General features: G+C 40.3%; 1 protein-coding gene across 1 annotated transcript; it reads left to right on the forward strand.

The window, feature by feature from the left end:
* The first annotated feature begins 8,428 nt into the window (after positions 1–8,428).
* Positions 8,429–24,490, forward strand: SLC25A17 (solute carrier family 25 member 17). The gene is made up of 9 exons (XM_059472094.1): positions 8,429–8,605; positions 12,276–12,336; positions 13,322–13,388; positions 15,783–15,934; positions 16,945–17,061; positions 17,764–17,909; positions 19,733–19,828; positions 23,334–23,416; positions 23,876–24,490. The coding sequence occupies exons 1-9, from the start codon at positions 8,432–8,434 to the stop codon at positions 24,021–24,023; spliced, it is 1,044 nt and encodes a 347-aa protein (XP_059328077.1). The 5' UTR covers positions 8,429–8,431; the 3' UTR covers positions 24,024–24,490.
* The last annotated feature ends 1,226 nt before the right edge of the window (positions 24,491–25,716 follow it).

Consider the following 25,716-nt stretch of genomic DNA (forward strand, 5'->3'; position numbering starts at 1 on the left):
GCTTTTTGGGTGTGTGTAACTTTCTGATAAAAACTATTTTGCTTAAATTAAATGTGGCAGTGCTTTATTCAAACTGTATGTATAACTTGTGTTTTAAATTGGAACAAAATGCCTAAGGGCTTATATTCATGACCAAATGAACTCAAAATACAATTGTGTGTTGCTGTGTGCATGGCTTTTGGTCATAGTCTTCATCTCCCATTCCCAAGAAGAGATATTTGAAGTAGGTCACCCCTCAATATAGGCTAAATCTTGACTTCTGCATTCAGGCTAGTGCATGTGTTGTGCACAAATTAGAGTATCTTGAATAGAGATTTATTCCCTACAGTTTCCTGTTATTCCAGCTTGGCTGTTTGTATCTGTCTTCCCATGAGTAGTCAAAAGTAGGAAGTTTCTCCTACCTAATAGAAATGGTCATATTTGTGTCCTGCCTGCTTGCTTACACATCAGTTGCCCTTACTGAGAGTTGACTGATTCTATAAAAGCATTCTCTCATTTTGATGTTGGCTTTAGCAGTTTAGCTGAATTCTTGTTCCTTGAGAATACACATTCTGTGACTCCTTTTGTGTGTGAGCTTTTTTGCTTTCAGTGTTACTCAGCAAGTAAATTGATGAACTGTCTGGACCTCATCTCAGTTCCCTGAGTTGGTGTGTGGACATCTAAGCAGCTAAACTGGTTTGAACAGAAGTGCAAGTGCAGAAAGCTAACTGCACAAGAGATGAGCAAAGACAGGAAATTCAAATGTGGGACGTAAGTAGCTAAATGAGGAAGTTGTTAATTTCATTGGTTGCTCCTGTATTTACTGGCAGATCCTTCAGGTTATTTGTTCTGTGGGAGCATTGAGTGGGGGTGGTTGTTGTAAGTGCAGTGGCAATAATCAGCTCTGCTGGCAGTTTGTCTCTGAAAGCTGCAAGAGCATATCCATGTCAGCTGGGACAGAGTGCTGCCAGCCCTGCCCCTGGCTCAGGTGTGCCTTCCTGCCTTGTGCACAAGTCCTGCACTGAGCTGTTTGGTTGATGCCATGCCCAGATTCAATGAGCCAGGAGTGCTGTGATGACCTGCAGCTGACTGGTAGAGAGGCTCACAGCCTTGTTCCTGTGTGAGTCCTGGTGACTTGAGTGTCCTCTCTGGTTCAGCTGCTGTCCCAAGGGAAAGCAAGTGTCATCTCAGTAGCCACGTCCAGGCTGCTCTAGTTCACAGGGAGTCCTTTTGCATAGTAATGTGGAAAATGCAAAGCTTGGTGCCTTTACCAGAAATTTTTGGAAATTTTATCTCCCTTCATTGTTGGTACTTGTTGAGGTGACTTGTTTTGTCTTTGTGGGAAGGCAATGACTGGATGAGTCTCAAAGTTGGATGAAGGCAGATGGGACAAAGCCAGGTAGAGCAGTGATAGGTCAGAGGAGAATGGGTCAATAAATATTAAAAAGCCACATAAAGGTAAAACCATGTTACAGAACCAGCTTTTTGCAAGTAGTATATGTAGTTTAAAATACCTGTCTTTAAATGCCGCCTTGTTTTATTTGTGTGTGACTTTCAGGGCTTTTGTATAAAGCTCATATAAGCCATACTCTTGCGTATGCCTGTACATCCCTCTTCTGTGGAATGGAGGAGGAAATAAGATTGTTATGGGAGCTCATGGCACCTGCTGTGCCAGCAGAATCCTTCACCCATTGGGATGGGAGACTCTGGACATAGCCAGGGGGAGCTGGAGCCAGGTTAGCCTTGGCTGTACGTTCCCATGGATCATGGCATGCTGCTGACTGGCAGTGTTTGGAGCCTCTGAAATCCCCCAGGGCAGGTGGGCTGAGGGATGTTCAAGGCAGAGGCTGCAGGGTTGTTTGCTCCAGGGCAGTCTGACCTGGCAGTCACTGGTGCTGACAATGGTTGGTAACCTGGAGCTGGAGGGTGGCTCACTAGGAAAACAGTAGCAGTGTTTTCTTCTGATGCCTAGAGAAAGGTGTCCTGTGAAACATATGCAGAGCTCTGCAGAGGTGGGCCTCAACCTTGCTTCACACATGATGGAGTGAGGGCAGCACTGTAAGAAAGTAATTCTGGATTACCATAGAGCTGAGGTGGAGTAAAAAATGGTGGTGTCCAATTGAATGCAGACACCTCCATGTTCTGTACCACAACACAAATCATAGGTCAGTAGTGTTATAACAAAATGCAAATACAGAGGAAGCAGAAACAGTTTTAATGTGGCAAATAAATGAAGCAGATCCGGTGGTTGCTGGTAGATCTGAACTATGGAGCAAGAAAAAAAATAAATTTAAGCAACTGGGCAACAAGTCACTGATCAGTTTGTGAATCAAAGCTTGGGTACATCATACTCACTTGATGTGACCCTCACAAACAGGAACTTGTGTAAGACAAACCTTTCCTTGTCCCTGCTGACTGGAGGTCCTGAGGTCCCAGAGAATGTAAATAGCTCAGACTCTCCTGTAAATCTGAATCTTGATAAATAACCAAATCCAGATGTTCATTTGTAATTTTGCTAACAAAGTGTTACTACTGTATATGTCTGCTTACAAACACTCTTTTGAAAGCTGTATCCTATATGTATGATCTCAGACAAGCCTGAGATCTTATCAATAAATAAATAAATGTATTTGCAGAATGTGTTAACATCTCTTTTTGTTAAGTGGGTTACAACTTTGGCACCTTTGTTGTTGCACAAGATTTTTTTTAATGTATAAACATTTATTTCAGAGGTTACAAGGAATGTGAGTTGCTACTGTATGTAAAGAAATGTGAAGTATTACAGGGTTTAGGTTAGCAGTTTATCTTACAGTTTCTTCCTGAAGTACAGCAGCTGCAGCAGTCCAGATGGTACACATAATTTTTATGGAGCAAAGGCGTTCAGAAAAACAAGGTACTTATTACTCAAGTGTCAAGTAAGTAACAAGGAAGTGAGGTCTAAAGGTAATAGTAAATTGAATTCTATTATTGAAACATTTCGTTTTCTAACAGTCTCAGTGGTGGGTAAGAGTTCTAGAAATGAGTTGAATTTGCATTTCACATTTCAGAAGGAAAAATATCATAGCTTAAATCTGTGTTCAATAAAATTAGCTTTTAAATGGGCTGAAGGTACAAGATCATCATCATAGGAAATCATCAAAAATAGATGGAAAAATATCAAAGTACTATATTGAGAGTGAAATGTCTGAGCTGCTGCCAGCTGCACTGCCTCTCATTAGAGAAAATTCATTCTGATGTTTAGCCACTAGTGTCTAGTTCTTATTTGGAAGAGAAAACCTCCTGTACTTTCTTATTTCGGATTTTTTAACAATTGGTCTAAAATATGGCTTGTTGCTAAGAGTGTATAAGGAAAAATTAACACAACTGTTCTATAAGATTATTTGCCCTCACACTTTCTTTTGTGTTATTCTACAATGAAGAAAAGTTCTTGAAAAAAAAAAGGTTTTTCAGAAGCCATTTTTTATCTGGCACAGTTTTTCTCTAGTCTCTTGTGTGAAAACTTTACAAACTAGATAAAGCAAGATTCTGAACTGGAATTAGTTAGTAGCCTTTACAAAAAAAAAAAAAAACAACAAACAGAAAAATGTACATTTAGAACAGATGTTAAACATTTATCAAGTGTCTGAGGGAAAAAGCAACATCAAGGCAAGAAAAAATTGTGTTTGACAATTACTTAGTCTATGCAAAACTAAGGGTGGCTGAGGGACATTTGGTCTAGTTAGGTTGAGCAAGTACCATGATAGGAGATTAAATGTAATAGTGGCAAGTGCAAGTAAGTAAAAAAAAAAATTTTTCAACTTTTCTGATATCCCTGGACCTAGATGAAGTGCATAGGGAACATTCTGCTTCATTGTAGAGGCTCAGTCAGAACTGGTTCATGCAGAGTTCAAACACACATGCGCTATTTAATCTGTGTATGATTACAGTGCTTGCTTTTGGAAGAGGCTTCTTTTACCTTGGCCTTAATACCTAAGCCTGATCTTGACAAGATGGTGTGATCAAATTGCTCTATTTAATGAACTCAAATTGTCAGCACAAGCAATCTCATTTGTTAATTTCTAGTTGCTTTTATCTGTGATGTACTGGGAGTATGATCCGGTTTATCCACCTTCTCTGAGAGATAAAGTTTTACAACAGATTCAGAAGGTAATTTTGAAAGTAGTAATTAAAATCTGTCATTCTGTCTTGACATGTTTGGACTCTCTAATGAATTGAATTTCTGGGCAAAAATAAAGGAGATATGTATTTCTATTTTTGTTTAATGTTAGAATAAGAAGAGTACTAGGGTAGATTAAGTTCAGAGTTCATTCTTTACTTGCAAAGGTAGCACACAGTGCAGTGGCAGTAAATTTGCCCTCTGGAGTCACCAACAGTATCCTCATTACTTGTCATGAATCAGAAACAAAGTTTAGGTCAGCCAAAGAAAATCCATCAAGAGTAAAGTTTCTCAAGATTGATTAATTTCCTGTACGGGAACCTACAGAATTTCGCAAGCAAGAAATGACAGAGCTGTAGCTCATGTACACAGAATATGTTTGTACTTGTAGTTGCTTAATTTAGTTCACTTCTTCCAGGCTTTCCAGTAGAATTGGCAGATTTGAGGAAAGGTAGGTGGTTTGGGCCACCTGTCCCTCCTTAAACCCCACTTGTGCATGTTATGTGTTTGCCTGGAAACTTGGTGGATTTGGGGCATTTATGTGAAGACCTTAAGGCCATGTCTTCAGGAAACCTTTCATGTAGGTTTTTAGGTACGTGCCTCTTGTTTTCCCTCGGTAGAATACAAGGCATTAAGTTTAACTTAATCTGTAGCGTGCCCTCATATTTCTGGAAGAGCTTCACTAGGTCTGTGTGTTCCAACAATAAAGCAAGTTGCTTTCAGAATATTGCAGCTGTTGTGTTACCTGTTAATGCTCTGTTTTGCAATATACACAGGGCATGGTGTTGTATTAAGAATATTCCTAAATACAGTTGAAATAGGGTGGAGTTATTTGGGTGCATGTTTATGATGGAATTCCAGTCTGCAGAACGAACTGACTCTTTGGTGAAAGCTTCCCTTCACACAAGAGGGACAAAACCCCAAAGAACAGCAGTAATGGGGGTCTGTGTCCTGTTGGAGGCATTCCTCCCAAAAGCTCATGGACCTGATTGTGTGGTCACTTTTTGTTCCTTGGATTTGTAAAGCTGCTCCTGCCTGCTTTAGTGACAGGAGATAGCCAGTGACCTGTGTACACCTTAATTCTAAATTAAGGCCTGAGTCTTTTATACATAGGAGTGTGTCACAGGTGAGTTAGTAAGAGTGTATCAATGTGGGTGTAACTAAAACCATTTTATTAATGATTAAATGATGGTCAAAGATAATTAATTGACACCTAAATGAAAAGGGAATGATGATAGAATTGTTATTAATCAATAATTGAACAGTAATGAAAGTGATTTAACAATGTTTTAAATTATTGTTTAAACAATAATTTACACTCTAGTCAAACTACTACTTACTGTACATCTAATAATTCAGCTATAGCTAGATTTATATTAATGTAAAATGTCACTGCTCATTATAGATCTCAGATGTTTGGTAAGGGGCTCTTTCAACCTCAAGCATTAACCTTAAGAGCCATCCCTGTCTGAGGGGACATCATTGCTGAGCAGCCTGCTGCTGTACAGGAGACCCCAGTGGGCTCATGGGGGCTGCAGACATTTATTTTGAGGTTAAAATGTCAGACTCCTAGTCAGAGCCCCTTTTGGTGTACGTGCAGGTGTGCAGCTGTAGCAGTTTCAGTTCTGTCTAGTTCCAGCTCAGGCTGGTGCTGATCTCCTGATAAGAGAGGCCTGAACTCTTTGTTCCTGGATGAGACATGGCTTAGGATGATTCTCAGGGTTTGCACTGCAGGGATGATTTCAGTCAGGTCTCCTTTTGGTCAACCAAAGTACTGTCACTCACTCAGAAGGGGTGCATCCAGCACAGGGATCTTACATTATAAAAAAAAATTGGGTCTATCAGTGGTATCAACATTGTATAAAAGAATTGTGGTCTCTTAGGTTGCTGGTATCAGCATCTAAAGTCTGAGTACAGGAATGTGCTGGAGAACTTCACTGGAAAATTATTTTTCTCCAACTGAAACACCTGGTTTAGGTAGAGTAGCCTGTGTTCTTTATACCTGCCCTCCCTCAGAGAAAATAGTGGGATTTTCCTCACAGAAGGGTAGAGACAAGGGATCTGTTAACAGCCACCTGATGGAGGAATATCTTCTCAAAAGGGAATGGCTTACCCCAATTGTGTGATAGAAACTCTTGGGAAGAGGGTAATGTTACAACAGCCCTGTCCTTGTTTAAGTAATGGAGGGTATGGTGATTCCTACCAGAGATGTAAGCACTAGGAGCTCTTGCAGTTCAAACAAGAGGCAGTTGGGGAGTTGAGGCTGAAGGACTAGGAATTGCAATTATGAAGAAAAAGTTATGAAGTCATTCTTTCTTTCAGAAAGAGAGAACAAGATATGATTCTAACAATAGAAACCAAAGAGCCCAGAAGTAACATGATACAAAGCTAAAATTAATTCGTATCTTTAATTATAGTCTTTTTCTGAAGTACAGGTGAAACTAACAAAAGGGTAGTGATTATTAACACAGACAAAACCGTGAAGCAATCTGGAAACCAGTATAAGACATGAGAATGGCAAAAAACCCAGCAGGATATGAGCAGACATGGGGATCATCTCCCAAGTACTGCTCTGAATTGGGGCATGTCCAAACTCATTTAATTTCCTCAGCTCCTTCGTACTTGTGGAACCTCTCCTACATAAAAGTTGAAAAGGAGGCTGTAGGATGATTGATATTTTCCCAAACTGTGTGTGATAGCTTTGTCTCTGTGCCCTAAGTGCAGTGAACCACAGCTCCCCTGTGCTTTGGCCAGCTACTTGTTGTGCTGTCCTGCTGGGACTTCTCACTCCAGCCTCAGCTACCACAGGAGATGTTCTGTTTGTAGTGCTGTGCTTCAGCTGCAGGCTCTCAGCATGACAGCAAAGGAGGAGCAAGGGCTTGCAGACTGGGAAAAGGAGTAAACAAAATAGAATAATAGAATTGTTTAGCTTGGAAAAGACCTCTTAGTTTGAGTCCAACCACAAACCCAGCACTGCCACATCCACCACTAAACCATGTCCCCAAGTGCAAAATCTACATGTCTTGTAAATACCTCTGAGGATAGTGACTCAACCACTTCCCTGGACAGCCTGTTCTAGTGCTGGCTAATGCCTTCATTAAAAAAAATTTCTTCCTAATATCCAGTATAAACCTCTCCTGGTGAACTGAGGCTGCTCTTTCCTGAAGCTTTTTTTTCTAGGATAAGAGGCTGACTCCCACCTTGCTACAACATCCATTAACGTGTAGAGTGCAAGAACATCCCCTCGGGGTCCTTTTCTCCAGGTGTTTGAAAATGTATCAGACTCGATTGGTCCATATGGAATAAGAAGAAACTATTGTCTTGAAAAAGCGATACTTTGAAGATACTAGACTTTAAGTAGGTAGAAGGGACTGTAGTTAGCAAAAAGCAGAATCAGAATGTGAAGTTTAGTATTGCTTCCTCGTTGTAATTAAATGCTTATGTTAATGTTTGGGAAAGGGAATCACAGACTCACAAAAGGAGTCATGTTGAAAAGGGACCACAGTGGTCATCTGGTCCAGCCTCCCTGTTTGAACAGCGTCATCCCAGAGCACATGATGGTGCTTCTGGGTCCTTTTCAACTCAGATTGTTCTGTGACTCTCAAGTGAAATTGCTAAAAATAAAAAAAGAGTAAATAACGGCACTATTGCTATTAAATATGGCACAGGATTGTGTCCAGAGTGTTCTTGAACATCTTCAGTGAGGGAGATTCCACAACCTGTCTGGTCAATCTGTTCCAGTGTGTGGTGACTTCATGGTAAAGAAATTCTTCCTCATATTCATGTGGAACTTCATGTGCATCAGCTTCTGCCCGTTGAGAGAAGAGAAGAGAGAAGAGAGAAGAGAGAAGAGAGAAGAGAGAAGAGAGAAGAAGAGAAGAGAAGAGAAGAGAAGAGAAGAGAAGAGAAGAGAAGAGAAGAGAAGAGAAGAGAAGAGAAGAGAAGAGAAGAGAAGAGAAGAGAAGAGAAGAGAAGAGAAGAGAAGAGAAGAGAAGAGAAGAGAAGAGAAGAGAAGAGCCTGGATCCCTCCTCTCCCCGCCCTCCCTTCAGAAGCTGACAGCCACTGATGAGGTGCCTTCTCGGTGGCCTCTTCTCGAAGAGAAGCGAAGCTGCTGGTGGAGAGAAAAGGCGCTATTGTAGCCACAGAGGAAGGACCAGGAGCGCATTTCCCGGGTGGCCCGGTGCTGTATTTTCCTGAAAATCCCCACGAACGAACGATCCCGGTCTCCCCCGCCGCTCCCCCGGCCGGGGCGGGCGCGGGGCGGGGCCGCGGGCGCACGTGACAGGGCGGGTGCCATGGCGGGCGCGGGGGCGGCGCGCGGCAGCCTAGAGCTGGCCGGGGCCGCGGGGCCGCCGGGCCGGGCCGAGCAACCACAGCCACAGCAGCCACAGCCACAGCAGCCGAGAGCCGCCGCGATGTCGTCCGTGGCCTCCTACGAGAGCCTGGTGCACGCCGTGTCCGGCGCCGTGGTGAGCGAGCGGGCGGGGGGCGCGGGGCCCGGCGGGCGGAGCGGCCGTGCCGGCCTGGCGGGGGGCGCGGGCCGCCCGCTGCCTTTGTTCGGCCGGGACGGGCCGGGGAACGGGCCGGGGCTTGGCCGGGCTGGAGGCCGGGCCTGAGCAGCCGGAGGCACCTCTGAGGCAGCGGGAGCTGCCCCTCAGAAAGCCGGGTTGGCGCACCCGAGCTGGGCATCCCTTCGGTAAGCTCAATCAGAGGGGCAGCGCCTCAGCTGTGCGATCGCAGAGCTGCCCCGAGCATCGCCCTCCTGCCGCGGCCTCGTACGAGCTCAGGAGTGCGGAGGGTGAGGCGGCTCTTGGGTGCTGATCGAAATGTAAAGCGGGCACAGTGCAGCCGGAGGAGGTATCTGTCCATCACTGAATTTAATTTTTCATGTGGTGCTTGTAAATTCAAAAGTCGCATTTAGTTTATGTAGATTTCCTAGTGTGCCCAGCCCTTGAATTTTTCTTTTCAGAGTGCTAGCTCTAAAAAGTAAATCAGCCTTCTGCTTCCAACAGATAAAGAATTTTAGTGCATGTTGGATTGGGCATACTGATGGATAGAAAGAACTCCTCGTGTCTCCTATAGGATGAAAGTTGCTAAATGTTATTGAACGACAAACACTGGAACAGGCTGCTCGGGGAGGTCATGGAGTCTCCCTCTCTGGGGACATTCAGAACCCACCTGGATGCATTCCTGTGTCACCTGCTCTGGGTGACACTGCTTTGATGCGGGGGGGGGGTGAGACTGGGTCATCTCCAGGGGCTCCTTCCAACCGTGACAATTCAGTGTTTCTGTTATAAAGGCTGATTCTAAAAGGAAAAACAAGGCTTTAAGGGATGTTTTTGTTTTATTATAAATAAACGCAAGATTTTTGTCTGCTCTTTAAATTGTTTTAAGTCTGCTTACTTAAACATCAAAGGCAGTGGGGATTTTGTTTCCACTTTCAAAAAACTGGAGCTTTCTCAAATGATCTCATTGTTGAAATACTACCCATTTTCCTTTTGCTGGCTTCTGCAGAAGTCAGTGATACTTTCTAGACCTTGCTGTTAGCTTCTCCCTTCAAATACAGATTGCTGTAGTCAGGCTGTGCCCCTGAACAGAGTTTGTGGTGTGAACCAAGCTTATACATCCAGTCATAGACTCAGAAATGTGTTGAGCTAATGCATCAGGAGCACATGTGAGACCACAACATGATAACTTTTGTTTGTAGTCTAATATACTGAAAGCTGATATACCTTCTAGGCAACCTAGTCAAATTTGAGATGAAGGAATATTTTTGTGAACAGTAAAAAAATAACCAACACAAAACAGTGCTTGATTTCCTGTGAACTTTAATTGAATTACATAAGTATTCTTTAACTCTGCATGTAGCTGCAACATAATCTTCCTGTTGCAAAGCTTAGGGGTGAGAATTTCATGGGAGTATTATAGAGCAGTCAGGCTGCTTCATTAGCTAAATGGTGGCTGAAAAATAGCAATGAAACGTTTTTATATGTTTCACATTTTTTTGTTGTTACTATTTTTTATAAATCCAAGCTTCAGGCTGTGGTCCTGCACACATCTTTTTGGCAGCAATCACCTCAGGCCATTTATTCTGGCCACCTCTTGGCTACTGCACAGTTGTTTGTTGGGTGCTGTGACTGGCCAGTGAACTGATGTCCTGAAGAAGTAGCTCAGTGGAAAAAGTAGTTTTCAGCCAGATTAGTTTCTGTGTCTGCATCATTGTGTAGTGCCCAGAAAGTTATGCCACCAGATTGGAGGAGGCAGGGATGCAAATACAGTTGACCAAGAGGCTGGGATTACAGGGACCAGCCTGTACCTGTCCCTGTGATTATTCAGTGGTAATGTGAATTGGCAAAGCCCCGAGATCCAGTGCTGACAGGCGTGAGGGGAAGGCTGACAGTGAGGCCTCACCCTTCCAGCAGTGCAGGGTAACACATGGCAGCGTGTGTTCTGCACTCACTAGCATAATCTTACCTGCTGGTCTCAGTGCAGTTTAGCAAGGAATCTAAGTCCCTCTTGAGGGCTTTTGTTGTTGGGGAAAGGACTGGTCCTGTTTATCCCTCTTTTCCTTTCTTCTAGCCATGAAATCCTGTCTCTTCCCTATGATGCTTCAGGCAGCCTACTCATCATGTAGTTGAGTTGTTCCATTTGTAAACCCAAGAGAAAAGTAACTTGGCTTTTCTATTTCCCTCAATTTAGCAAAAGAAGGGGAGAGGGTACAAGTTGTTTTTTATGTGCAATGATCTGCTAAGTCAGTGTAGTTGTCTCATTACAAGTCAAGCACTGGAACAGGCTGCTGAGAGAGTTGGTCAGTGCCCCTGCCTGGCAGTGTTTGAGGCATTTGGGAAATGCACTTAAGGTGCTTGAGCTGTTGGTCAGCCCTGAAGTGGGGTGGGGGCAGCAGGACTAGGTGATCATTGCAGATCCTTTCCAAACAGACTGTGCTGTGTCTTGTGGCCACACATCCATTGTGTCCTGTGTGACACTACCTGGCTATTTCCTCATTTCCAATTTCTAATTCTGTGCAGGTGTGTGTGTGTGTTGGTGCTGCGTGGTGCCTTGCATTGAGCCTGGGATCCAGGATAAATCTCACTTTGGAGGATGGAAGCAGGGGAGGGCTGCAGGTTGTAGTGACTGTGCAGCCTTGCTCTGTGTGTAGGTGTAACTGCATTCTGAGGCTGTCTTCAAAGTTGCAGTAATGCAGCTCCCATTAGGAACAGCATTATGGCTCTTTCTGGCACTTTTTTTTTTTTTTTGTGCTGGCACTAACCTTATAACTAAGATATATTTTTTAGAAATATTCAGTCAGATGGGTTCGTTAATCCACTTGCTGTCCAGCTGGGTACATGGTAGGTGAGAATGATACAACACAGGACAAGTACGTGGGAGAGCAGAATGAACTGTTTTGGCAAGAGCCCAAGCTAAATGGGTTAAAATAACCAGGTAATTGTGGCCAAGTCTTAACATATGCTACCTAGTGTTAAAAAAACTGGAGAAATTTAACTCAACCCAGAATTGTTTTAGCGTGGAAACATCACCAGAAAAATGAATCCTCTGTTGCTGATTGTAGAGCTAGGTGCAAGCAGCCTGCTGAGGAGCTGGGGTATTTCCAGAGGCAGAGCTCTCTTAAATGTATGGCATGAGATAGCTGTAGAAAAGCTCGAGTCACACTGTGCACTGTAGTTTAAAAGCAGCATTGAGTGACTTGCTGTATCCCAGACCTTCCCACCATTTTAACAGTTGGCATGGCTGCTAACAGAAGAGGTTCCACAGCTTTAGCAGCCACCTGATGTGTGGGAAACAGGTTTCCACCAAGCCAGGGCCTTTTTGAGGCTAATAGGAGGTAGAGAAAGTTCAATGTTTATTTTCTGATGCCACTAGATCAACTTTCAGGCTTCAAAAACTTTCTCTTTTGGCAAAAAGCTTTTAATGGTTTTAATTTTAGCTTGATCTAATGCAAGAGAAAAATAACCCTCTTTTGTAAGTATGGGACAAAAATATGTTATGTGTGGAGTTTATCCCCTTTTTAAACTTACTCAGCAGACTGATTTGGGGGCAAGAAGCAAAGAGTTACAAAAGTCTAGCAGGCACTGTATAAGCAACTGATACACTATGCAGCCAGTTTATTTTGTTTTTCAGGGCAGTATGACTGCAATGACTGTATTTTTTCCTTTGGATACAGCTAGACTTAGACTTCAGGGTAAGTGTCAAAATCTAGTTTCTTTGTACAATGGCATTTCTGTTCATCTTGGCCTGGGCATTTGTAAGGGAGGTTGTAGTGGGGGTGGTCTACATGAACAGGAGTCTTACTTGTGTCACATTAACACTGTTTTTCTAGGTAAAGGTAATTCTTCCTGTTGAAAGTTGGGCAACATTTTAATTAGCTGAAAAGGTTATGTGCTCTGTGGCTTTTAAATTATTATCTAAGACCAAAGACAAAAACAGAGATGAAAGATTGCATAGGATTATATTTGTGTGTTGTTGTTTTTGGCTGCTGAGAACACTTTGAAATGCAGGGGCAATATAATGAAAAACAGAATTATTGAGAGGATGATTTAAAGGGAAAATCCAGGGTTAGAATTGGGATTAGGAATATCTAATGTTTACAGAAATGCAACTGGAATATGAACTGTGTTCTGAAACTCTATCTTCTAATCTAAAGTCTCAGACTCAGCAAGCATTTTAGAGCTATGACTAAAGCTCTGTTAAGAACTGGAGGCAGATTATCAGCCAGGTTGTCAGAAGTATGGGTTGAGAAATGAATAGATTTCAGTGCAGGAAGAGCCTGCTTTGCTGAGGCTTAGCTGTTTGCAGATGAGCTATAGGAGATTGCTCTGCTACTGGTGCTGGTCTGATGTCCAAGGAATAATTTTGAGAGCAGTTAGGCAGGCCCAATTCTAGCCCTCTACCTAAGGGGAACCTAGTTTGAGTTCATGTTGCAACTACTGGAATTGGTGATTAGAGATACCCTGGAGCACAACAGAACCTGTCAGTCTGAGGAAGAATAAAAAAAGGAACTAGCCTTACCTAGCAAATGAAAATTAGGAGAAATAGGGTATTTCTGTCCTTTATGAGGAAGAAGAAACATGTGCTTGTAGGGTATATTCAGAATTGCAAGGATAAGGACTTGAAAAAGCGTGCTAAAATTTTGAATAATCTAAAAGTTTGATTGCTTTGCTTTCCAGTTGATGAGAAACGGAAGTCAAAGACAACACCGGCCGTCCTTTTGGAAATAATCAAAGAGGAAGGCCTGTGAGTAGATACTGATTTTCTGTTTGTCTTCATGGAGATAAGCTCTAAAACTAATTTGAATGTGCTTTTAAAGTGAAACAATTAGCCTGTATCTGTGTGGACAGATTTTTGTTCCAGATTGAAATGTCTCCACACAAGTGTGATATGACTTGCATAATCTTATGTGTTCATCTTTAGCTAACTAGGATTAACTTTCTTGAGCACCTTATGCAATTGATCTGTTCAGTGATGTAACTGTGCCTTCATTAGTGAGGTAGCTGTGCCTCCTCAGAAATGCAAATGTACCTTCATATACCTGATCAACCAGCTTTGTCTGCCTGGATTCTTGGGTGTGTCAATTTCTCAATGGCCAAGATGAAACTCCTGGATAACTGAGCCACTTTCAAGAGAGCTCAGACGTGTTTCCTAGTTGGAAGGTTTTTATTTTCTCCTAAGCATGTAGAAGTAAACAACACATGACACTTTATGCTGGTGGGATTTAACATCTGTCTAAAAACAGTTAACTTTCAGCTGTGCTGTGCTTTAGTATTTGTCATAGTCTGAGCTGAGTTGGCTGGGAAAAACAGTTTTATGCCTTTCCTTGTTAGAAGTATTTTCCTAACGGAATCTCTGGAACTCCTAAGTAGACCGGTGCTTGCAGGACATTAAAGCTGATGAAAGTTTAACTTGGCCCATAATGCTGTGTCACCTTTGAACTTGGGCAGATGTATGCATGAAGAGTTCTCTGCCAGCTGATCTCTCTTGTTCACATTCCCACATTACCTCTGTCACATGAGGGTGGCAAGTAAACTTCAATTAAAAAAAAAAAGAAAAAAGTAAAAAAGAAAAATGAAGTAATTAACCAAGGTGGAAAGACTGCTAAAGTGATCATCCTACTTTGCCTGTAAGAGAGAAAAATCAGGAGCTCTGGCAAGAGAGGAACATTGTTTCTTCCAAAGGTATTGGGAAGGCCTGACAAAGCAATGGTTCTAATTTAGAGAAGTGTCTGAAGTTACAAAAAAAAGTCCAAACAGCAACAAATCTGAAATATGATGTGAGATCATAAACATCTTGTTCACATTAGCTTGTAGAGTCATGTCTCATTACCATACTTTTGTGAGACTGCTCTTCTCATCTAGATAAAGCAAATAGGTTGAGCTGAAGGACTTGCTGCAGAAGTTTCAGACAGCTTTTTCCCTGCTCTTCCATCCTTTTCTAAGTGATCTGAAAGGTGTTCACTAGTGTACACCAAGTTTTTCTTGCAGTGAATCATGTATGCTGCTACTGACAACTTAAGTAATTAAAATAAACTCATGGGGTTTGTTTTAGTTTCATGTTTTGTACTACAAGATGTTTCATTTGAAAATCATCAGAAGTCATTCCTAATAAATCAATCAAGCCCAAACTAACACTCAGTTAGAGGGCATAAACCCTAGAGGATGTTTCTCTCTTTCTTTTCCAGCACAGAAGAGATAGGTAATGTAAAAATTGTTGTAATTTGGCTTATGAATAACTGCATAGTCAGTTAATTTGTAACTGTCTGGTTAGCTAAGCCTGTAACTTCAGAAGCAATTGTAACAGTAAGATGTATTCCCAGCTACATGGGAGGGAGAAGCACTCATGGATTTGAGATGAAAAAGTAGCATTTACATTTTAAGCAAAGTCAGATGTGGTGTTTACCAGGCTTGCATCTTTTACAGTCTTGTTGGAGATCCTTAAATTCTACATACTCCTAGTATTTAATGAATTCTGAAGAGCCTCCATAGTTACTGTTGTTGGGGTGATTTTTTTATGCTTTTAACATGATACCAGCTCTCTACCTGTTCTGTGCAACTCCAGTGAAGGTGTGTATCCATATCTTTTTTGGATGTGTTGTAGAACATGTTGGGAATGTAGGACAGCTGTTGAAGTGTCCCTGTTTTTCAGGATCATCAGGCCTGTTAGAGAAGAGAGCTTTGTTAGGCAGATGTTGCGAAATCATTCCTAAATCAAGACAGGTTTAGATGATAATTCAGTTTTTCAACTGTGATTAATCTAGTTAAATTTAGCTAGGTAATGTCTTTTTCTTACTTACCTGACTGATTTGCCCTAGATTTTACAGTAAGGCATTTGTTAGAAATTCTTCCCACCTGTGTATCTTCTGTCCCCAGGTTGCATCCTTTGCCAAACTCTCCTAGGAGGAGTATATGGATTTCAGTAACTAATCTTCAATTTTTAAATTTAATGTGAGAATCCAGATAATTTTTTTCCTTACTCGGGAGTTAAGTATGGTTTGTTACCATTGCTGATAAAGACATATCTAGGTAGTACTTCCAGCCTTGTATCTCTGGGATCCTCCACCAGCACACAAAATCAGCCAGATCAGCCACATAAATACTTCACTGATTCTTACTGTGACTTTTTGCTCTCCATTAGGTTGGCACCATATCGAGGATGGTTTCCTGTTATCTCCAGCCTTTGCTGCTCCAATTTTGTTTATTTTTATACATTTAATAGTCTTAAAGCCCTCTGGGTCAAAGGTCAGCATTCAACCACTGGAAAAGACTTGGTTCTTGGGGTTGTTGCAGGTAATACTTTAAAATCTCCATTTTGTCAAGAATGTATTTTTGGTATATTCTATCTAATGATTTTCTTTATGAAGTCCTTTGGAGGCCACTCTGAGTGCTCACCCCTCCCACTGTATGCAGACCTGCTTCTTTGTGATTGCTCCTCTGTGTCATCCCTGCCTCCTAAGGAATTGTATAAACCATTCCTGTTGTGAATTCTGGCACAAAGCAGTGGTCTTGTGGCTTAGCATGATATTTGTGTCTGATGTGGTGCTTACCAGGTATCTAAGCTTCAGCACTAGGATGCTGAAGAAAAGGGAGAGGTGATAGTTGGGTTTTTTCCAGAGGAAAAGATATATGCCAATTCTGAATTAATTTCAATTACAGTAAGAAATTTTAATGTAAGAATTTGGGTGTCAGTTTTCAGACTTGGTTTTGGGTTGTCACCTGAAAGTGACAGGAAGTTCCTAGTTATATACAGGTCCAGTGGGACCAAATGCTCTTTTATTCTGTCCTCTTATGTGGATGCTGCAGTGCCTTCTTTGAAGGGATGATAACATTTGTGACTTTTCTAGCACACCCAGTGTGAAAAGTTACCACTGTGGGCTTTGTGTTTGCCAGTGATATTCTTCAGGGACTATTGCTCATGCAAATGCATAGAATCAAGCTGATTAAAAAAAACAACCTGTAAAAAGACCCCTGGGTTTGTGGATTTTTTGGGGGTTGGGGAGGAGTTGGTAGTTTCTTATACTTTCAGTGTAGGTATAGTGACTGTCTGAATAGCTGCTGGAAGTAAGGGAGGAAATTCTTAAGATGGCTCTATGTCTGTGGTAAAATTCCATATATTTTGGAACAAAGGCTACAGGAATTAGGGTACGAATTACCATTTACTTTTCCCATATGTTGTGTTGGTTTTATTCCCTCTTCCTACCAGAAATTTCAGTAGCATGTGAATCAGGGGAAGAAAAGGGGATTAAAAAAAGTTTTGAAATATTCTCTGCTGATTTTCTTTGTGCTGTGTTTTGCATTAGGAGTAGTGAATGTACTCCTGACCACCCCTCTCTGGGTGGTGAACACACGCCTGAAGCTGCAGGGAGCAAAATTCAGAAATGAAGACATTGTACCAACCAATTACAGAGGCATAATAGGTAAGCACCTGTTGTTGTCTTCAACCAAAGAGAAGTTCATGAAGTGAAATGTATCAAGGACTTTGAAGACTTCTGTTCTTTATGAACGATTTCACCCTGTAATCTCTGTGCTGCTCTGTCACTTTGCAGTCATTGAGTTTTACAGGAAACCAGACTTGGCTGTTTGTGATGGAATTAAGATTTTGCGGTGTGCACTCCTGTAACTAAAAGACCTTTGCAGGGGCAGATATGTTATCATACAGATAATGGAGCAGTAGTGAGCTCCATGAAGTGATAGCTGGGAGTCTGAGTTTGGACAGACAGTCTGAAAATTAAACTTCACTCACCTTAATCTCTTAATCACATGTTCAGGCTGTCCTTCTTTTAAAACCAACCAACCAAATAACATTACTGTTATTTTGAAGAAGGTTTGGAAGACCTTAATGTGGATTCCACACTTGTAAAAAAATAGAGGGGGCTGCCTGAGCAGATGATTAGTTTTGTGTATGTTAATGGTGGTACAAACAAGAACGTCCTTTGTCACTACCTTTCTCTTAATTTCTGGATTAAAATGAAAGTTTAGTTAAAATGCTTGCATAAAGGACTGCAGTGGATTTTTATACACTTGGAATATTAGGCTTTAAGAGTAACTTCTCATATCTTTTATATTCAGAGTTTTGTACTCAAAATATTAATAATTTTTTTCCTCACCTTTTGTCTCAGATGCTTTTCATCAAATAGTCCGAGATGAAGGAGTCTTAGCTCTGTGGAATGGTACTTTCCCCTCCTTGCTGCTGGTCTTCAATCCTGCCATACAGTTTATGTTTTATGAAGGCTTTAAACGAAAGCTTTTGAAAAAGCAGCTGCAAGTGAGTATGTTTTGAGGCCAGGTGATGAAGGTGCTCTGTTACAAGACAGGATTTTTGATATGCATCATTTGAACAAATTCAGAATAATGGGTTTGGTTTTGGTTCTAGTATTTTCAAGTGGTTTTTTGAATTAGTTTGTCTAAAAAGGGTTCAGCATAATGAAATTATATGGGAATCTTTCATGTCCCTAGGGAAGAGATTCCTGTAATTAATTCTTCCACCTGTAAAATAGAACTGAACCTCTTCTCCACATTTCCTTGCATACATTCACAGGTCTTGATTAAAAGTAGAGATTTCAATTCTAATGTATCTTTTATAAGTATTTACATACTGACTGTTTTGAAGTCTGCTTTTAACACTTTTTGCAGCAAATAATTACTTTTTTTCTTGAAGATCTCAAAAATAATTACATTTTCAATGTAATTTTTCTAGAAATGGACACTAGAATTAAATGTAGCATTGCAACCATTCCTTCCTGATTTTCTAAATAGAAGTGCAATCGCTTTTCTGTCCCTTCTTTATACTGCTCTTCTTTTTCCTTGTCTATATCAGATACGGAATCTCAGCTGAACTCCTGTTCCTTTTATGTTCCAACAAACTGGAAAGCATTTGTATTACATTTTCAGATAATGTCATATTATATCTTTAAGATGCTTTGCTGTTAATTAGTGATTTTAGAATGTTAGGTTATACCAGTATGTTACCAAGCCATCTTGTTTTCCCCCAAGACATGGTGAGATTATTTTTACATCATCAATGAGGCTTGGGTTTTTTACTGTCTTTAGTTAATACTGCAGCTGTAGCAGCCTATTTGTACCTGATGGATCTACTCCATTACATTATGCACATTTTTGAACAATGAGCTTAGCTTCCATCTGCATTGTTATTTTCTTGTTGACTAATAACATACTTATTTATGTATTTATTTCTTGTGTTTCTTTTAAATTACTTAGTTCCACCTTAAATTAGGACATTTCTTTGTCCGTGATCAGTGAAGAGGGGGTATAATTTTTTTTCCAGCTCGAAATGGTAATTTTTATTTTGAAAAACATTTTTCTTCTATGTGCTTGTTTCCTGGTTGTCCTAAATATAGCAGGTTGACCTTTTTAAAAATGTGCATGTGTAAGTGTATTTTTGATTGCAATCAATATATTTTAGAATATATTTTGAGCTTGTTTTGATATGGGCATCTACTTACGTTCAGTGATTAATTCTCACTGTTAGACTGAGATGCACTGTAATCAGCATAGTCTGTAACAATGGATTTGGTACGTCCTGGAGCAGTGTGGGCTTCAGCAGGGGTTCTTGACTAAAAGGGGATGAGATTTTTAGCCTATGGCATCAAGACTAAAATTCTGCCTGGGAGTGTAGTGGTTATGTCTCAGGAATACAGAGTGGTGTTCAAGGAATCTTTTGCTGTCACCTTTTCACAAGTACTGTATGACTTTTTGGTTTCACTGTTGGAAAAACTGAGATGCTTATTGACTGATGGTATGTTTAAATGATACTTCCTTATCTTTTGTCTACTCTTGGTGCTTTGAAGGGGTCTAATTGTATGGCCTTATAGCAACAGTAATCTAGTTATATTGAGAAATGCAAAACCAGGTAGAATTTACAAATAAACTTAAGAGGTGGTAAAGTTAATTGAACCATAACCAACTCTTTAAAATGAGAAGACCCTGAGATTTCATGAAATCTTTATGCCAAAGATCCTTAGATAATCTGGTAGCAGGTACCAGTACAGAATCTAAATACAAATACAAATGGGTAATTGGCTATTTTGGTACTATGTGCAGTAAATTTGTTCTTTATCTATTGAACAGCTCACGTCTTTGGATGCTTTTGTCATTGGTGCAATAGCCAAAGCAGTTGCCACCACCCTCACTTATCCTCTGCAGACAGTACAGTCAATTCTGCGGGTAAGTAATCATTTCATTTCGTGGCAACTCTGCCTCTGACGTGGTCTGTATCATGCAAGCCTTGTTTTTATTTGTGTTAGTGGACCCATTGTTTTGGGAGGCATTTTTCCCAATGCAGGTCACTGACTAGAATGGCTTTCCTCTTTGGTTTTGACAGAGCTTGATATACTGGTGCACATTTGTTTCAAGTTGCTGGTAGGATTGCCAGTGTATTGCATTGGTACAGTGTCCCAGAGAAGCTGATGCATTGTACTGCTTTTAGGCACTGCAGAAATGTACATTTACTTATTGGAATATAAATGGAAAATGTGTCAAGTGAGAAGTTAAAATTAAATCTTCTAAAACCAGTCTGTTTCCAGATGACCTATGGTAATTTAAAAAAAAAGTTCTATTCATAGACTTTGTTGTTGAGATGATGGTCTGACCTTGTCAGTGCCCAGAATGTGATTCATCAGAGGAAGCTGAGCTCCCTCATAAGTAATGCCTTTAGCCATTTGCCTGGCCATGTAGGCTAATTGTAGTGGTAATGGAAACACTTGCATTTATTCTGACTTGCAATTTGTACATAGGCTGGATAATGCTGCTGCTTTCAGAGTGTACCAATATTGGTGTAATATTGACACAAGACAAAACTGGGGAGTAGGAGGGAAGGAGACCTGGCCATATGTAAGCATATTGTACTTAAACCTGTGTGTTTTAAACTCTGTAGCAGTTAAATATTAATAAATGTTTCCACATGAAATATATTTTCCTAAGTAAGGAGGAGCCTTAACTTGCCTCTACAGTGAAGCCATTGTGTATGTTCTAAAACTTGGACAAATTTGGAGAATGAGTTGAATTGCTGAAAACAAGCCTTCCATGCTAAGAGTATCACTTTTCAGACCTCTCTAATAAGGGAATTTTCATGTTAATTGTTCATCTGGAAAAAGTAATTTTCAAGCAAGTTTTGTAATAATTCGTAACTCTCTAATTAGAGTGTAATAAATGTATCTTGATTTTTGGTAACCTGTGAAAAAGTAGTTAGGATGCTATATTTCAAAGCAAGAGGATTTGGATATACTTACTGTGTAATTTTTATCAGCAGTCATCTTTTCTGAAGTTTTCATAATTTTTATCAGCTGCCTTTCAATGCCTTATCCTGTTTTAACAGCCTGGACACATCTCAGTAGTAGCTAAACTAACAACACAGACTTCTGTTACTGGAATGGCAGATACAGAGAAACATTTAAATAAAAATAGCTCTGTTTGGATAAGTTGCAACATCAGTCTGTTTTTAATTTGTGATACTTCTGTTTGCTCCTGATGTGAAGGAGAACTGGAAGGAAAGTTGGAGTGCTCTGTTTTAGCCACAGAACAGCTTCAGCCCTCATTCCTTTCCAGGGTTCCTACAGAAGTGGTTACAGTCTTGAGGCTTCATCTTTTTTCTGTCTCCATTTAGCTTTTTGAACAAAATTCTTCTGACTCTTAATGACGGTGTAAAAAGAAGAAAAAAAAATCCAGTGCCAGTCCATCCTCTCCCTGTGATGATGGGGAGCACAAGGACCCTGTGTCTAGTTCTGCAGTCACTACGGGTGACTTCTGTCCCTTTGCTCTATGAAAGAATAGCCAGGAGCCCTGAACACATCTGTTGAGGACAGCAAAAATGAGTGTCTGTGACATCTGTGCTGTCCAGTTCAGACTGGCTATATTTTGTGATGTGCTTTCTAATCTAAAGTTGGCATTGTTCTAGTTGATGAAGTTTTTGTCACTCACACTAAGCAATGTTAAAAAAGGTTATGAATAAAGGTTTAGTATTTTCAGAACTAATATTCTGCATGAAAAAAAGTTGCAGGTGTTTTTTTTAAATAATTTTAGCAGATTTGCACACAAACTAATATAAGCTCCATATAATTCATATAAACTTACACATTGTAACTAAGTTCTCTCATCAAACTAATACAGAACATTTTTTTTCCTTTTTAACCTTAAACCTTTAGAAACTTACTCTTTTTTAGAACTTATTAGAGATCTTTGTAGTAAAGTCTTTACACCTTTGCTTTCAACTCTTTGGCACAGTTCTCTTCTTACTGTCATATAATGAACAGTTATCCTGTGTAATTGACAGTGGTAGCAGCTTTGCCATTTCTTACTTCTCCCAGTCATTAAAACTATGTGACACTGGTGTTACTCATTCTGCAGTGAAACTGTTCTTTGGCCTATGTCTCAGTAAAGAGCAGATAAATTAAAGTTGCCTCTGGAGGTACAGCAATACCATTAACGTTCTCAGTGATCCCAGAAGAAAAAGTTCTCTTAAAAATGGAAGTCTTTTTTCTCTGTTATAGAGAATGCTAATCCTTTTGGGAAGTCTTCTGCAGTAAATACTGAAGTGTTAACATTCTAGTGAAAAATTAATTATTTTCTTCTCTCTTAATGCCCTTTGTAGTACAAAAATTGTCCAGTGGTGGAGAAAAGAGGAGAATGAGGCACCTAATGGTGGTGTGAAAGCCTGTGTGTAATCTGGCTTTCTGCTGTCTAGTGATTTCCACTAGCATTCTGTTGCTGCTGTTTCCTCCCAAGTTATTAAAACACATAGTAAAGCCTCTATCATCTTGCATTCTCTTAAAATTTCTGAGCTGCCTTAATCAGCTGGAATACTTTACCTACTGTCAATGGTAATTTCTTACACATAAGAAATAGCAGTTGCCTCAACATGTTCTGGGGAAAAGCTCATCCAACATGCAGTTATTCAAGTTCACCGTTCTTCTTTAGCACAGAAGCTTAATACAGTCTTCAAAAGCTATTAGCCTGTGCTGCTACAAATACAAGTGTACCAACTCTTGTATATTAATAATTCATAGTTACAGCTTGCTGGCAGTACTATCAACCTGTATCAGATAAAAGTATCAATGAATGCTTGAAAAGGACTTGCTGAAATTACTAGTTTAACTCTACAGCAGCAGCAGTCATGCCTACTGATAACCAGCTTGGCCATAAGCAAGTGTAGTGAGTAAAAAAGAAATATTATTTAGGCCAGGTAGGTAGATGAAACAATTTTGTTTTCTTCCACAGCAGCTCACACATAAGTGCTCCAGGACCATTGCTGGGCAAATAAATTTTGTGTTTGACTGTGCAGTCTCAATGTAGTAATGACTTGCAGGTGTGTGAGGGTCTGTGTCTTTGTGAAGTAAAAGCTGAGAAAGACAGAAAGAACTTGCTTTGAGTGTCATAACCCTATAAGACTCTGCAAATTATGCTTTTGAGATCTTGAAAACTGCTTCCTCCAGAGCAACTGAAAGAGAGGAAATATTTGTTAGAATCCATTTTAAAACCAAACCAAATTACAGTAATATGTACAGTTTTAATGTTTGCAGTGTGAGCTTTGGCCTCTGTTCTCTGCTGGTAGTTATGTAATGTGGAAAATGTTTAAAGAGGTTTCAGGTAGGCTCTCCAGATTTCATGCATGTGTGATGTTCTCTGCCAAGCACATGGGGATCTAGTACAGCAAAATACTCTTCCTTTTTTTCAGTTTGGACGTCACAGGCTGAACCCAGAGAACCGAACACTGGGCAGTCTTAGAAATGTTCTTTACCTTCTTCAACAGAGAGTGAGGTGAGCTTTCCCATTTTATTTCTCCTACCATGATAGAGAAAATTTGACTTATTACTAACACTGTGAAAATGTTGCTGGGTCTGGATTTTGTTTCCTTTTGCCTCCCTTAAACTTGACATTTGAGTCAACCTGGTTTTTGTAATATATTGTAGAGTAGGCGCACAAACCCGGATTCTCCTAAATGTCTGTACAGTAAGTGACATCAGGGATACATATGGATGCTAATTCATTTCACCTCTCAACTTGAAAAGATGCAGGTTTCTTGCACAAAGGACCTTAAGTTTCTGCAGAATTTTTTCTTTAAAATATTGCTAAACATAGCTGGTTTAAGGTCAAGAATGGGTTTAAGATTCCTACAGTTGGTCATCAACTTGTAATATTGATTCTTCTCTGCAGTGTACTGATTTACTTACAGAAAGCTGTTCATGCTTCTTCTTGTTTGTATTTTCTCCTCCTTAGGCGTTTTGGGTTAGTGGGACTCTACAAAGGCCTTGAAGCAAAGCTCCTGCAGACAGTCCTTACTGCTGCTCTAATGTTTCTGGTGTATGAGAAACTGACTGCAGCCACCTTCACAGTCATGGGATTAAAGCACTCGCGCAGACATTGAGGAGGAGCCTATGCCAAAGATTCTGGGGTCTAGAAAACACATTCCATTTCTGAGACCTGGCTGGGTAAACAAAGAGTCCTCACTTTCTCTGCTTCTCTTTTTAGCCACCTTTATCTCCAGTATTTGGAGAAATCTGGAATATGCTCATAGGACCTGTTGCCACGAATTCAGGGATAGCCCATTCCCTATTGTTCTGTGTACTCACCATGTTAAGAAAAAAACAGAGACCTTATTTAAGCACTTGACCTGAAATTTAAACTATTATGTGATTTGGTAATTTGGTTGATATTCTTGGCAAGAATGACTATCTCTCACTATACTTTCTTCTTTGCCCTCAAATTGTCCTCAACTATTCTTGGATCTTTATCTTCTTTCAGCAGCTGGTGGGGCTGGTTTTGTGTTATTTTCCTTGACCTGTGTTTGTCACTTCATATTTGGTTCATTAAAATAATTCATAAAGAATAACATTTTTGGCATGGTTTTCTTTTACCTGCAAGTATGTTTGTGGCACAGGATCTGCTGTTGCCCCAAATACCTGGTGATGAGGTCTCTGAACTGCTGGAATGGATATTAGAAGTGAGTGTACAATTTGTCTTCTTGAATGCAGATACTGGCTAGATGGGAGGAAGATAACCTCTTGCTTTTTCAAGCAGAGTCCCTCAAGCTGCCTCAAGAAAATGGGCTTGCTACAGAAATACATGAAGTTTTATGACCCTATTCTTTGTGAGAATATGTGAATTCACACCATGTTCTTATGCAGACAGGGGGCACTGCTTTAGAAGTGCTATGCCTGCTCAAAAATGTGCTTTGTTTATTTTTCCACTGATATTCCCAGGCCATAAAGCCTAAAATGTGTATGTTCTAACATGTGTATGTTCTTTTTGCATAGTTTTGGTCAGTATTCCTAGACTCTAAAATCCAAATTGAATTGTGCTCTGTCAGTTGTTAAGTTAGCAGTAGGATTGTTCTGAAGAATAGTTTTCTATTTGAAGTATTGAAAAATTTCATGGCAGTTTTAACACCAAGAATGTCTAGAAGGGGGAGAAGACTTGAATGCTGCAGGATTCAGAATTGCAAAATGGCACCTGTTTCTGGAGTCTCAATTTAGTCCATTTTAAAAATGAAATAGTAAAATAATTCTGCAGATAATGTCTTTTGAACAAGTGCCTTCTTTTAAGAGTATTGAGAGTATCTGTACAAGAATACCCTTAATTCAATGCTGGTTGACTTTCGGTCCAAGTAGGATTTACATAGACAAGTAAGAATAAAAAAGTGCAATAAGCTGTAATTATACTTTCTTAAAGGATGAAAGTGAAAGACTGGAGACCTCACCACTGGAAAAGAATGAATCACAATTCTGAAAATTTCAGTGAAAATACTTTTTTTTACTGAAATGAGGTGCCGTGTGGAAAGGTAGTCTGCTGTCATTTGGGTGTTTTTAATCCGAAATTTGGAATTGGTAGTATGGCTCTTGATAAGCTACCTCACCTTGGAATTCCTGCTGTCAGAGTTGTTGTGGGGAAGCAGAGTGGTTCTCATGCCAGTCTGGCTGAAATCTGCCAGGAGCTGGAGTTCAGCACCTTGAACCTTTCTGCTTTGTGGCATGAGGGAGCAATTCCTGTAGAGGTATTTTTCTGGTTGCTCTACCTGGAAGAAGAAACTAAATGCTTGCTAGCATTTACTAGCCAAAAAA

This window comes from Ammospiza nelsoni, chromosome 5, assembly GCF_027579445.1.
Source record: "Ammospiza nelsoni isolate bAmmNel1 chromosome 5, bAmmNel1.pri, whole genome shotgun sequence".
Lineage (NCBI taxonomy): Eukaryota > Metazoa > Chordata > Aves > Passeriformes > Passerellidae > Ammospiza > Ammospiza nelsoni.

What these genes read in the sequence shown, in the direction of transcription:
- SLC25A17 (XM_059472094.1), top strand. Translation starts at nt 8,432, where the DNA reads ATGGCGGGCGCGGGGGCGGCGCGCGGCAGCCTAGAGCTGGCCGGGGCC. An exon ending in ACGCCGTGTCCGGCGCCGTG is followed by an intron (nt 8,606 to 12,275) that starts GTGAGCGAGCGG and finishes TTTGTTTTTCAG; the next exon opens with GGCAGTATGACTGCAATGAC. An exon ending in TTTTGAAAAAGCAGCTGCAA is followed by an intron (nt 17,910 to 19,732) that starts GTGAGTATGTTT and finishes TCTATTGAACAG; the next exon opens with CTCACGTCTTTGGATGCTTT.